At 48.4% G+C, this 14,251-nt stretch overlaps 1 protein-coding gene across 15 annotated transcripts in view; it reads right to left on the reverse strand.

The window, feature by feature from the left end:
- Positions 1 to 14,251, reverse strand: part of PPIP5K1 (diphosphoinositol pentakisphosphate kinase 1) — a 49,690-nt gene that overhangs the window by 22,329 nt on the left and 13,110 nt on the right. For 13 of the 15 annotated variants that reach the window (XM_054214499.1, XM_054214502.1, XM_054214501.1 and 10 more), the window contains exons 12-26: positions 14,121 to 14,207; positions 13,623 to 13,698; positions 13,018 to 13,127; positions 11,458 to 11,543; positions 10,919 to 11,047; positions 8,964 to 9,085; positions 8,025 to 8,207; positions 6,987 to 7,128; positions 6,126 to 6,349; positions 4,992 to 5,119; positions 4,379 to 4,493; positions 3,109 to 3,216; positions 1,734 to 1,850; positions 1,257 to 1,421; positions 62 to 152 (exon numbers count right to left, since the gene is read on the reverse strand). In XM_054214499.1, the coding sequence (XP_054070474.1) occupies positions 62 to 152; positions 1,257 to 1,421; positions 1,734 to 1,850; positions 3,109 to 3,216; positions 4,379 to 4,493; positions 4,992 to 5,119; positions 6,126 to 6,349; positions 6,987 to 7,128; positions 8,025 to 8,207; positions 8,964 to 9,085; positions 10,919 to 11,047; positions 11,458 to 11,543; positions 13,018 to 13,127; positions 13,623 to 13,698; positions 14,121 to 14,207 (1,883 nt within the window). The remainder of the gene's footprint in view (positions 1 to 61; positions 153 to 1,256; positions 1,422 to 1,733; positions 1,851 to 3,108; positions 3,217 to 4,378; positions 4,494 to 4,991; positions 5,120 to 6,125; positions 6,350 to 6,986; positions 7,129 to 8,024; positions 8,208 to 8,963; positions 9,086 to 10,918; positions 11,048 to 11,457; positions 11,544 to 13,017; positions 13,128 to 13,622; positions 13,699 to 14,120; positions 14,208 to 14,251) is intronic. The other 2 variants (XM_054214503.1, XM_054214506.1) reach the window with 2 other exon arrangements.

A 14,251-nucleotide genomic window follows, 5' to 3' on the forward strand; every position in this document is an offset into this window, starting at 1 on the left:
AGATGCCCACAGAAACAGAGCGGCACAGGTGAGCAGGCTGGTTACGGGTCACGTACAGTACCTAAGCCACTTTGCTTCATCTCAGAAGACTGCCTGGAATAAGTGCTGAAGAGGCGATAACCTCCTGATTTGGAAGAAGATTCAGATAGCACCTGCAAAGACAGACAGTACAATCAGTGCCGTGCTCTAAGTTACCCACTGGTCTCAAAAGCCTTTATACATCAATTGAAGGTAAAGAAAAGCCGGTCTCTTCCTTAAAAAAAAAATCACATTTTTCAAGACGCATAAAGTACTCATATGCTAAAATTGTGACAGTGCACGCTCAATTTTCATTTCAAGTTCCTGTTGGGTTGTGGAACAGTGGAGATGAACGGAGATCAGGTACTGAGCTCCTTGTCTCCCGAGAGTCTTGCTGAGATAACTGGGACATAAACTTCCTTCTTTAGCAGCAGGAAAGCATATCCCCTTCAGCTTAGTACGTGCCTGTTACAAAGAGCCCCTGAGTGCTGCATGCAAAGATTACATCATGAGTGACACAAAGATGTAAGCCAGCTAACAAATACCTCAAGCCCTAACTCTCTGCTTCCACTGGTTCAGAAAACAGATAGCAAAAATGTCTGCAAAAGCTCTCCAAAAGGAGGGGCAATTCTGGAGCACTTTGAAGGTGCCAGCCACCTGCCGACTGTGAAGCTAGCCTTATGACACATGTTGGCCCTGAAGGAGAGAAGTACGAACAGTAAAATCGATCTTTGTTACTTTAGCAGATCAGTGAATGGGACACTTCTAAACCCTGACAGTTTAAACACCCTCTAATAAACCCACGGCTTAGCAGGGACCCCCGCCTTGTGTGATATCTCAGATGGGAGACAGGAATGAGAAACATGGAGATGACCTGCGAGAGGCAAAGGCTGGAGTCTAAGGGAAGGCAAAGATGTCTCTGGCTAGGAGAAGAGGTTGCATGCAATCTCGTAGCTTGTTACACTGATGCCTCTACAGAGCACGTGATCCGAATGCTTCTTGTGTTTCTCAAGCATTTCCTCACTTGCTCTTCCTCATCAGTTCCTCTGACCTGGGCTCCCCCTGTCCTTTGCCAGTGAGGAGTTTGGGAAGTCTGCCTTCCAAAAAATCCCTCTAACCTCTGCAGATCCTTTCCCAGAATCAACTCAAACTCTGGCACGTTAAAAGGAATGCCAGGAAAACAAAACCAAGCAAAAGACCTCCATTAGAACAATCGAGGGCGCCCATGGCACTGTTACCTCCATGGACCCTGTCTTCCTGTTCCTGATCAGCGGAGATCTGCGCTGAAGGCTGACGGGCTCAGAAGGCTGCGGAGACCTTTGCTGTGCGCGGTCTGGCTCATCAATGCTCTTCTCTTTGGAGAGGTCCTCCATGCTGCCTTGATCGGCTTTCTTGTCCTCATTCTGCAGTAAGGAAACATCGACACCTGCAGGTACCCGGCCTTCGCGAGCGCTGCCCAGGCACTGACTCCAGCCCTGGGCCTCCCGGCTCCGCGGAGCTCAGGAGGACGCCAGCGTTCCCCATGCCTGCCCTGACAAACCCTGGCAGTTGGGGAAGGCAACCCGCTAACCGCCCGCGGGCAGGAGGGAAAGGCCAGGGGTGACGGTGCTGCTGGAGAGGGGCCGTCGGCAGTGCCCGGCAGAGCGGCGTGGTGCCCAAGGGCCGGTGATGGCCGATCCCCTGGCAGGGCAGCCGGCGCCAGGCAGCGCGCTCACCTCTGACGAGGCAGGGCGAAAGCCGAACCCCGTGGGCACGTTTCTGTCCTCCTCACAGCCTTTCACGCCAGGGCTGAAATGCAGCTCCACGTGGAAACGCTCTTCTGAAGACGGGTCCTGCGAACATGAGGCACGGGGAATAAGTAAATAAATAAGAATCAGTCCCACCGTCAGCACAGGCCACAGTCCGGACCTGGGCCAGCCTGCCATGCCCGTGCAGCACACATCCCAAGCGCATCCTTTTGGAAGGAAAGCTGAAGCAACAAGAAACCACAAACATCATGGCTCTAGGTTCGTTTCATCCAAAAGGACAGCCCTTATTAGCACAAAGCTGAGGCATTCAGATTGTTGTTATTTTGTGACAACAGCCACCAGAAGAGCAAAACAGAACGGGCTACATGTTTATATATATGTACACAAACCTAAACCACAGCCCCTTCCGATCCACTCCTGTGGCAAAACCAGCACACACCGGGGCAGGGAGAGACCGACTCCCTCCTGGACCTTTAGTCAGGTTGTTCCAAGACTTAAGTAACTGTCTCTAACGTATAGATTATTTTTTTAAAGGAAGTCAGAGCTTTTTCTTTATCTGGCACTAATGCTGTAAACCCAAAAGTTTCACCATCTCTACTTACTAACAGATTTGCACCGGTATTCAGACTTTTCTCTTTTTTGGACAAACAGCACCAGGAAATATTTCACTTGTACCATTAGAAGCCCACATCAGCTCCGTGAATACAAGATTCTAACTCTGCAGTGTCCGGAGGAAGGGGACTGCTCCCCTCACCCACCACCTCCCGCGGCACAGAACCCGTCACAGCCTGGGGCCCGGTACCTGCAGCTCGGGGCCAAACCTACTCCTGGTCACCACCTCCGGCTTCCACATTCCAGCTGTTGTTTAAATGATTCTCCTTACTTCCTGAAGATATCAGTATATACTTCCCTAACTGTATCAGTGGATTTTTAAAATAGAAAAAGTTTATGAACGTGGAATTTCTGGTTTTTTTCCAGAAATATTTGGAAAAAACTGCCAAATATAATTTGGGTTTTTTTTTTCCTTTTTTTTTTCCCCTACCATTCATTCATAGTTAATATTAAGAAACAGCAAATTATTTTGTGTTAGGAAATGCTTTAAAATAGATAGTATTGATTACTTAAGTTTGGTGTTACTGCTCAGGGTGGCATTCCGCTTACATGTAACAAGCATTAAGCCTCCCACTTAAACATGAAAACTAGCAGTTGTGTTAATGGTCTGCCGGTCTTTATTCTCAGGCGGAGAGAGCTCAGGTTACAGACTTCCCAGCTGAACTCATCTCTCGGGACTGTGCCTTGCATCATGGCAGGAAGGATTCTGTCCTACAGCTATATCCCTCACCTTGTTGTTGTCCTCGTAGAGCATGATAACAATCTGGGTCATGTAGTTCAGCTCTGAGATAGCACTCAAATAGTCCATGGCTCTCTTCCACTGCTGGTCTTTGTTTTCCTGATACATACACATAAACAGTCGCATGGAATAAGCAACAGCAGACACCTTGCAGCATTCAGTGAAATGGGTCTGAGAGAGTTTGTCTCTCCACAAGATAACAACATTGTCAGGACAAAAAAACACCTTGCTTAACTTGCATGAGGAGAAATGACCTTGCAACGAGGGCAGGGTGCTTACGGTGAGGAGCAACTGCATGGAGGGACAGTGCAGCTACCCACACAACCCGCGTGCAGACCTGAGCACACCCAGCTGCCAGCCCCTGTGCCATGCTGATGGGAGAAACGCATAACCCACAGCCCCTTCCCAAACACAGTCCGTCTCAAACAGTGGCCTGCAGAATGGAGTACTTTGCAGAAACCTCAAAAAAAAAAGCACAAGGGATGAACTTGTGCTAAACAAGGGACCAAGTGCAGCTGCTTTAAACGATGCTGAATGCAAAGGCCACAGAGCCGTGCCAGAGGGGAAGCCCTCGCTGCTTCCCACCGCTGCTCTCAAGGCATTTCAGAACAACATATTCAAAAATGGGAAAATAAACCAGAGAGTCTATCGAGGAGTCTAAAGCAGAGCTTTTCTTAGGGTCTGCTTGGCATTTCCTTCAGGACCAAGTGAAGGCTGGATTGGATGAGTTAGTCCCCTAAAAATGTGTCATCTGTCCCTCTGGTAGAGAGCACCCCCTATGCATTTGCAACCTCCAGTCACTTCCTCCGTAGCCAACTGACTTTCTTGACTTAGAATTGACAGAAAGTCACTAAATAACACGGCCAAGGGGCGTGTTATTTAAATAACAAATACCGGGTTGAAGGAATAAAGGGTTGAAGGAAGCCTGAAGAGAGAAATCCCCTCATCCCCATTGCCTCACACTGCTATCCTCCTACACAGGTCAGCGCTCTGCTCGTCTGAAACCAGCAGGACAGCCCTTGGAGAAAACATGCCTCTGTACAAGCAAGGCAGGCAGTGTCAGGACTGAGGAAGAACAATCCTCCTACATGCCAGGAAGGCAGGAAGCTGCAGCATGCAAACACAGCGGAGATGGAGCTGGCACGTCCTCACTGGGGGAGCTGGCTAGAGGGGCAACTACAAACATACACTCTCCACCTTGGGAAGGGCCGCTGGAAAGAAGCAGGGAGGCTTACTCTGTGAGCATTGCTGGGACACTTACATCCAGGAGCCCCCCATAGCGGAAGATACTGAGCAGAGAGTGCACGTGGCTCTCACTGGTGAAGTAGAGCCGCGTCCGAACGTGGCGACCTGGTGACAGAACTCCTCTTGAGTACCTAAACCAAAATCAGCCCAGGGTTACTCACAGCCTGCCAATGAAGTGTCATCTATCACACAGCAGCATTTCCACATGCTTAACGGAGTAAGATAACACCACACTAGGAACCGTCAAAGAGCAGCAGGAACAGAACAAACAGTGAGAGCATCAGGCACAGAAGCAGCAAGTTTTGTGGTATCCCAATGGAGACACATGGTGGGGCAGAGGTGGCATCATCATACCACCACTTGCCCCTTGCAGAGACAGGGACGAAGGCACCACCATCCAACTACAAAGGGTGTAAGCTTCTGTGGCACCATACTCCTGCTCCACGGTCTCAATATGTCTTTCCATTTCCCTGCCAGTTCCAGAAGAACCAACATGCCTCCCTCTTGGTGCGTCCTTCAGTGTTTGTTCAGAGCCTCCTTCCACACCACTACACTCTTCTGGCATGGCTCCCACACACCGCTCCAAAGCTGCCCTCCCCACCAGCAGCTGCGTGCAGCACAATCCTTACAAGGGATGTAGTTTGTTGACAGACTCATCTTCATGGGTTCTCTGTAGGTCCAACTGGATCTTTTTAATCAGAGGAAGACAAAAGCCAATAGCAATCTCCAGTTTTTCCTCCTTATTAATCCCATATTCCTGCAGGAACAAAACAATAGATACCCTTTGAGCCCTGGTTCTTTGCCGCATCCTCACACGAAAGGAGGCTGGACTTCAACGGTCCTGTCCGCAAGCACTACGGTTAAGCAAGGACAGAAAGGGAAATGCCACTCAGCGCCTTTCTCTTATTTTTTCCCCATGTATCGCAAAGGGTAACAGAGACTCCTCTGAGAATCCCAGTCTGTCTAGACATGACTGTCAGTATTCTTCCAACAGCTGAGAGGCACAGGTGCCATCAAGGAACCTCCTCTCACGACACACAAACTTATACCCTGACCTGGCATGAGTATTAATGCAATGACCGCTATTTGCAAAGATAAAACTTTAAGAGCTACGCTAGAAACAGCCAAACTGCATCTCATGAGGAACACTGTGAAAAAGCTTAAGACCACGTCTGCTCTACACGTGCAATTGGACCTTGCCGGTAGAAGCTTGTCCCATGCAAACGAAGCATTTATCCAGAAGTAGGACAGAACAATGGTGAAGACAGAGATCCATTGCACGTGGCGCTCCTTTCCCCTCCCATGTTCATGGGCAAAAACTTTGTGAGAAGCAAGCCAACTTTGTAAATTGAACAAGTTCTCGTTTGACAAGAATAACAAATTTTCCAGAACAAGCCTCCACTTTACCACAGAAATCTCTCTTCCCCCGTACAATCTTACGTGTGGAGAACGGGACGTTGCTGTAGCGCACACACGCAGCTCGACGCCGTGCTGTAACACACTACGATGAACACCGAAAAGCTGCTGCGTCAGCTGTTCGTTATTCTGACGCTGCCAGAACCCTCACCCAGGAAGCAAGCCCTGCCACATCTTAAGTCATAAATGGTTTTGGCTTTATACAAAGACTAAGAGATATATCTGAGAAATACCTGTAATACTCTGCCTTGAGAGTTAACGTGCAAGAGAATCAAGAGGAAACAGACAGGGAAAGGGGTCAGAAAGTGACACCACAGACATGGTCACACAGGCAGGACAGGCTATACCTGGGGTATGATCACATCTGCCAGGGCTTTGGAGAGTTTGAAGAGTTCAGCTGTGCCTTCCAGCTTCAGTGCACAGTTGTGCTGTACGTCATACTTGATGCAGTCATAGATATCAGGGATCTTGCTGATGTCGTAACGCCCGTTCTTCATGCGGAAATCTCGCTCCAGCTTACTCCAGCGTTGCAGCATCAGTTCTAAAGTCTCACTGTGGTACAGCTGCAGGTCTAAACAGCAGAGAACACCAGACCACACTGACATCCTGACTGCTTCTGCCCAGATTTCACGGGACAGCTGTGACTGACTTCTCCCAGCACAGAGGGGCTCCGACTATCATGTCACCCACAGGAATCCCAGACTGGAAAAGCCACTGGACCCGTTGCAGAGTTTTAACCTGCAGCAATACACTACTTCGGAAATACTTGAGAAGAGTGAGACTGATTGCCTGTTGGCTTACATCTGCCATAAATCACGTGAAATGTCCCACAAATGCCTTTTTAAAACCTGTGCGTTGTTATTAGGAAAGTTCTTAAGAGATGAGCAAACTGTGACTGAAAAACTTGCTGTTTATAGTCTTGGGCTCCCCCCCAGGAGATGCTTGGAAAAATCAGGCATACCTCTCCAGGCTATACTGCTGCTCTTTACATCCACTCTGAACCCAAGATGCACATATAATTTCCTTTACATGACAGCTCTCTCTAACAGTAGCAGAAAGCAGAATAGGAGCCTTCTACACCAATAGCAGATACAGAATTTAACTTCAGAATTTCTTTACTACAGACAAACATAAACCATAGTGGTGTTTGGGAGCTCTGAAGATGTAGCAATAAATGAATCTGCGCCAGACCCTTTCCTGATGCTCACCTGCAGATTTTGGGTCTTCCAGACGTTTTCGTATCTGGGACGTGAGGTTCTCAATCAGGGTGAACACCTGGTTACAGACCTCTACCGGGTTCTGGATAAATGTCATGGAGTTGAGCAGAGAAGCACTGCCTGTAGGTGCTAGCTGAGAGGAGGTACCGGTAGAGATCAGTTAGTATCTTTACAAACTGGGAACACAAAATGTCTGCCTTTTGCAGCTGTACCACTTTCTGATCAGGTACACAAGTTGTGCTCCCAGCTAGGTGTAGTACGCTGGCCTGTTCCTAGGGGTAGTTAGGCATGTTTTAAAACCTTCCTCAGGACCGAACTCAAAAAGAGCAAACAACTGCTCCCTTCAGATCAGATCTCCCTCCACCTACAACATCCACTCTGGTCCCACTTTGCTTCTCTGATTGAGCAGAAGGGCTTCATAGAAGTTTTAAGTAGTTCTTTGAGGTGAAAAATATATTCCTTAATGGTAATGGATTTCAGTCTGGTAATCAGATCCCAAAGTCCGGGAAAAATAGTGTTTTGGGGACTTGTCAGAGAAGCAGCTATAGTGCTCTTACTGGTTGCTGTGCTGGATGCAGCCCACGCTCCCTTATCTGCAGTTATCAGACACTGATAGGAGCACAAAAGGGTTTATATCCAAAAGATCTGTTCACACATGCACAAAGCACAGATCTAGAATATGGCAAGGCATACTCCCTCTCCACGGCAACTGGGGCTGTTCTGGGCAGCATGCAGTAAACCACGAGAACTCTTCTTTTAGCACCCCATGGGAATAAAATGCACTGGGACTTCTAAAGGGTACCATGACGATTCTTGAAGGGAACGGTGGAGAAGGGCAGGGGCTATTAACCCCCCAAACCCTTCCCTTTCCCTTCTTAAGTTCTGTTTATATCCTGTAATTTTGACCAGAACTGATCTCAGACTAACCAAACTACTGTTCACACAGCAGCAGGCTTCACGTCGAACCACTGGAGCAACGCTATTCTCCTTCCAGAGACAGGAAGCAATAAAGTCACCTCGGTGCTTTACCTTTTCGTAATCCTCTTCACAGAACTCGGCATCCTTCTGCATGATTTCATGCAGTCGTGCCTTCACCCTGTGTTGACAGCTGCTAAGGGAATCACTGTCACTGTCCAGGAGACCGTTCATGTTGGCACTTTTCACCATTTGCACCAGGATGGGGGTCAGCTCTCCTTCCAGGGCCAGCAGACCCTAAAGCAACACAGAAAAAGACTTCAGTTATGTGCAACCCAACCAACAAACATTTCTGGTAGTTTCATGGTGAGCCATCAGTCAACCGGATTGAAATCTCAACTGTCCTTGAAGAGCAGTTTCACAGCCGCAGCAGCTACGGTCACCAGTGATGCTGGTATGCTTCTAGAGCTATTTGAGGCAAAAGCCCAGCTCTGCCTGCAGCAGCCCCAGATTTGTCTAGGCAATTGTTGAGCAGCCAACGCAGTTTGCTGGAAAATGTTGATACAGCAGAGGCTCTGAAGAACAGCTGAAGTCACCACGGGATTCCCCTCAGCTCGAGCTTTAACTGCAGATGAACCTGTCTTCTCTCCAGCCCCCACCCCACACTGCACCAGAGACGTTTTTTTCCCCTTTTAAATCCAGCCCTCTGGCTGGGCAGTCATCCAAGAAACTCTCGTTCTGCAGGCAATTAATACTCAGCAACAGGTCTGATGTGCCCTACCATCAAACACCAGCACTACTCCATAACCAACTCTGCCTCCAGTCAGAGTCCTATCCTGGACAGGACACTAAAGGTAACAAACATGTGCAGCTACACTGGATTCCCAGCACCGCCCCGTACACTTGCTGTTAGCACAGTGTACCACCGTCCTCCCAAGAGAGGGAGAAGTTCCTAGAATGGCTCCTTCCTCATCACCAGAGGTTTTCCTTTAGAACTGGCATATTTCAAGACTAATGCAGCAGACTAACAGACGCCCAAAAGAGAGGAAGGACCTTTGCAAAAGCTGCTGCTGTCATCTGAACACGTCCCTCGTCCGAGGCGTAGATCTTGAGATCATGACGGTAGGTGCTGTGCAGTCTGAGCAAGCCGCATCCAGGGAAACCAGCGTAATCACCTGAAACAGAGAGCAAAGTCAAAATTAATACGCTGACACCTGCAAAACTATCAGCTGAATATACTGCTTTAGACAACAAACTCTATCACGGTAACAAAGTTACGTAGAGAATTAATCACCTTCATAGCCCACATTCAGGCTACTCCAAAATAGACAGTTCTAGCCATACGTCACGACTAGAAATCCAATTCAGGCTTCACTTAACTTGGAAAAGTTCATTTTGAGGAAAAAAAGTGAGGATTCACCAGTCAAGTCTGATGCTGCCCAAATTCTGCAGCATCCCTTTCTGAACAGTCCGTAGTCGTCCTGCTAGTGTGAATACCCCTCTGCAGGATAAAGACGCACACAAAAAATGCCTCCTCCTACTTGTTCCCTGCAGGAGAGCGGGCATGGCTGCCACCAGAACGGCAGGCAGAGCTATTCAGCAGGGAGGCACCCGGCTTCCAAAGCATACCCTGTAGAGCTACGATTACCTTGTGGCACAAAACACCAGTTTATTTACGATGGCTGAGTCAGCCACAGGAGTCAGATCAGTAACGGGAGACAGTAACTCATGCAGCTCTTGAGCCTAGCCCTCCAAAGCCAGCACAGTGGTGACTAATTGGCTGCTGCCTGGAATCCCATGATGATTTTGAGCAGTAGTCAGTCACATTGCAGGCGAAGACAGGAAAACTATTCCCAGCTCTGAGCTCACAGCTCACGGAAACGCCCTTCTAAGGCGAGGACAGACACTTCACTGTAGAAGCTTAACAGGTTGGTTAAGCTTGACTTCCCTTTGCGAATCCATGCTAGACCACTCCCAATCACCTTCCTGTCCTTCATGTGCCCAGAAATGGTTTCCAGGATTAGCTTCCCAGGGACTGTGGTGAGGCTCCCATCCCCTGGATCCTCCTTCTTGTCGTTTTTGAAGGTAGGAGCGACATTTCCTCTCCTCCAGATCTCAGGCACCTCCCCCAGTCCCCACAATCTTCCAAAAATAATCTAGAGTGGCCTCGCAGTGACATCTGCCAGCTCCCTCGGCACTTGTGGGCGCGTCCCACCAGGCACCAGTTTGCCTAAGTATTCCCTCACCCCATCCTCTTCCACCAAGGGTAACTCTTCCTTATTCCAAAAGGAAATCTTCTCCCATTCAATTTAAATTAGCTTAATTAATTTGAAATTTAATTAATTAAATTGAATTAATTAAACATACAAGTCAAAGATAAGGAACATCCAATACTGCTCTCATCGGATCGATACAGTAGCAGTGTATTACCTCTGACTCTTTACTTGGATGAAAAAGGCAATCTCAGCCTTTTTTTTGCCCTTTGGGATCTTGTTGATCTGAGTGGGTACTGAATGCTTTTCAGAGTCACAGAATTACGGTGGAGAAAATATGGAGAAATTACCTTCCTATTCTCCTGTCTCAAGGCAGAATTATCTGTGTTCCAAGACAGATTTCCTCTGTTCTCTGCACCTGACCTAAATTCGTTGTTAATCATACATAAATTCTGAATCATATTTGCTGCATCAGAATGTACCTTATTAGAACGGCTTCTCATATTTGAATACTGGCATGTCAGTTGAAAGAATGCTGTTGAGTACAACATACTCAAGTTTAACCACTGCAGCAGACATCTCTAGCCAGCCTAGGGATGGATCTCTGGGGGCAAAACCCACTTGAATTATTTATCCTTACCAGGTCAACTCAACAAAACCAGCAACGACCTGAGTCACACAGGCTGCATTCAGCCCACGGAGTCTGCGCATCCCTCGCGCCGGTGATTAGTCACTGGGGCTGGGCAGGCTGGCACAGTCAGAGGACAGGACCGGAGACAGGCGGACAAAGCTTACCTTGGCCCCCAGGGTACATACAGCGAAAGGCTCGCCCCAGCTCTTCTGCCTGGACTCTGCCTGCTGGTGTCAGCTCTCCACCCCATTTAAGCACCAGGAGAAGGGATGGGGAAGATTCTCGGCGAGCTTCTAGGAGACAAACAGGTACTGACTACATCAGATCTCAAAGCTGAGCTTGCAGGGGGAGAGGAGGGGAGGAAGAAGAGGTTGTCATCAGCACCTTGCAAAGCTTTCTCAACACAAGCCTGACCCAAAATCCCCAGGAACCAAACCAGCAAGTACGAAATTAACAGTCACTACTTTTAGAAGGTATAGGCTGACATTCATGAAATTGGAAGCATAAGCCCTGTGGCACCATCTGGGGTACATTAGTACAGTGCATTAGGCATCGCTCCAACCCTTCACACGATGTGAGCAAAGATAAAGACACGGGTCGCTAATTTTTCTTGTATGTCCAGAGGCCTATATAGGTGGGATAGCTGCACGTGCTCTTGAACACCAGGCTTGAAGATCATGGCAGTAACATCAGGTTTCTTTACCTTCATCTTCACTTGCAGCTTTTGGATGTCCATGAGGCAGGTAGGTCAACTGAACCTTACGGTTAATGCCAGAAAAATGTCCATACCTGTCACAAAGAGAGGGAGGAAACAAATTTAAACAAATCAACTCCACTCAGCCTTCGCCCAGAGGTCCCTAGGCAGCACACAGCAAAAATACAGCACAGGCAAGAGACTTTCTGCTGTAACACGATTGCCACAGAACACGAACATTTTTGCCATCTACCTGTGACCCAGTACGCACCCCCAGATAAAGTCAAACAACTGCCCCAAATGAAATTCAAAGACCCATTTACTTGCCTGCTTTTCAGCTGACAGCACTCTGTGCTCTCATATCCCAGTGAGGCTTTAATCAGCCTTAGTTAATGTCTATCTACATCTTTAACAAGTGAATTAATGAGATCACAGAAAAACAATCTGCCAGCCGCTCTGAGGATAACCGCATCTATAATGGGCAGAAAGAGCAAGGGAAGGAATCATAGCAAAAATTCATCTCGGTGCTCCACAGACACGGCTCCAACACAGACACTGCCTGCGTATGCCACAGCGAGCTGGGGTTCTGAGAGAAACCCTTCTTTTGTTTATAAATGCCAACACCACCATATGGCCTTTTATTTCAGCTGTACGAAACCTAAGAGGACACAAACATCTTTTCATGTTTTCCAAGTTCCTTTTTGTTCAACTTTTGGCACCAGGACAACCTTATTTAAAACAAGATTTGTTCCGAATTTATCAAAATCATATCAACATGGTCCCTACAGGAGTCCAGTTCCCCTCCCGCAGCAAAGGGAGCTCAGTTTTGTCTCAAGTTGTTAAGCCAAAAATCAGACACACTTGTGTCCTGGTTTCAGCTGGGACAGAGTTAATTTCCTTTCTAGTGGTTGCTGTGTTTCAGATTTGGTACCAAAGGAATGTCAATAATGCATATGGGTTTAGTTATTGCCAGCTATTGTTTATATTTTTCAAGGACTTTTTCCGCTTTGTGTAGAAGCTGAGAAGGAGCCTAGACAGCAATGGAATGGCAATGGAATATTCCATACTGTAGGCACCTGCTCAGTACATAAACAAGGGTTGGCCGGGGGGCCAGGAACTCGTGAATGCTGCTCGGGACGGTGCCAATTCACTGAGTGGTGGGAGTGACTTATGTCGTTATTATTATTATTTTTCCCTTTTCTGTTATTGTTCTATTAAACTGCCTTTATCTCAACCCATGAGGTTTTTCCCTTTCTCTTTATCCTCCTTTTCTCCCTCTTCTCCCCATCCTTCTGGGGAAGAGGGGTGACTCAGCAGCTGTGTGGTCCCAGCTGCCGGGTGGGGTTAAACCACGACAACTTGGAACAACAGTCAGCAGTGGTTTTGATGCCAATGAAAAAATGTTAAGCGCATGGCACCTTTCAGGTACAGCTGCTAACGGGGGATGGAGGAGAATCCGACCTCTGGGGAGCCAGCTGTCCAGGACATCGGCAGCACAGCTTGTTTCTACATCGCATGCTGACCCACGACGCCGACAAACTCACAGTGCCCCGAGACATGAACCCTTACATCTCCAAGACACTCTTCAGCTGTTCCAGTTTGGATTTCCTCTCCTCAATCTCGCAATCGCTGTGGGTTCCCAGGTCCACCACAAGCTGCCGCGCAATGTCCAGCACCTCCTGTTGGAGAAGCATCCAGCAAGTCTGCCTCAGACTCACCACCATACTCTTGCAAGGCCTCCAGATGGCTTCACCCAGCACCACATTCACCCAGACACTCGTCAGAAACACGTCATTTCATTAGACACAGCTCAGGCAGGACAAACTTTCACATCCCCACCCTGTGCTCCAGCCCTGTTCAGAACCAAGCAGGTGCCTCTGACTGCCCCACTCCCAAGCCTGGACCCATCTTCCACCAGAGGCAACCACAGCAGATGGACAAGCTGCATCAGGTCACCCCCAACCTACAGTCCGCATCAGCCAGGAACAGTTTCCATTCTGCTCTCATACCATCACCCAGCTGAGTGCGCACGGGGTGGGGGATGGGAAAGGGAGTGTTTGTGCGACAGACTGTTGCCCTTTTGAGGGTTTCCACCCTTCCAAAGAACTGTATCGCTCTGCGATGCGTATTACCTGCATGTCCCACACAGTAACCCCAGAGAGGACTCCCCTCACCTGTAGCTGTTCTGGTTTCTTCAGCTTCAACTTCCCTGTCTTGTAGCCATCATATTTCTCAAATAATTCAAAGAACCTGAACAGACAACAAAGAACTCTGATCCATTTTCTGCTGTTTCAATGCTACAAGGACTCTCATCCCTACATATGCATTCACACTCTGTTCTTCAGGGAGAACCAGCAGGCCCACTGGTCCCTTCCTGTGCTTCAGAAATGCTGAAAACAAGTGTTTCCAGCTGCGGTATGAAAAGGAAGCAGTCACTCGCTTCCCATCTAGGGGGCACTTCCCTTTGCAGCACCTAGCAAACCTTCACTCTTCCTTCCAGACTTCACACAGAAGGTGCCAGGATCCTTATGGGGAAAGGGGACTCCCTCAATTGGGCAGAAAGTATTTGCCTGAATGAAGCCAGGAAAAAGCACTGCCTCCTGTGCACTCAGCCCTTCTGCTCGCCCTCCTCACTTCCCGGCGGCACAGCGTCTTCTTGCCTTGACTCTTACCGGGGATGTTTAACTTCCATCTTCATCTTCTGCTTTGGGGTGCGGTCTCCATGCCGGATGACTGCAATAACACAACGAAGCTCCATCCTGGGGAAACACAAGATACACCTGACAAATGTGTCCCTATGCTC

This window comes from Rissa tridactyla, chromosome 9 (assembly GCF_028500815.1).
Source record: "Rissa tridactyla isolate bRisTri1 chromosome 9, bRisTri1.patW.cur.20221130, whole genome shotgun sequence".
Lineage (NCBI taxonomy): Eukaryota > Metazoa > Chordata > Aves > Charadriiformes > Laridae > Rissa > Rissa tridactyla.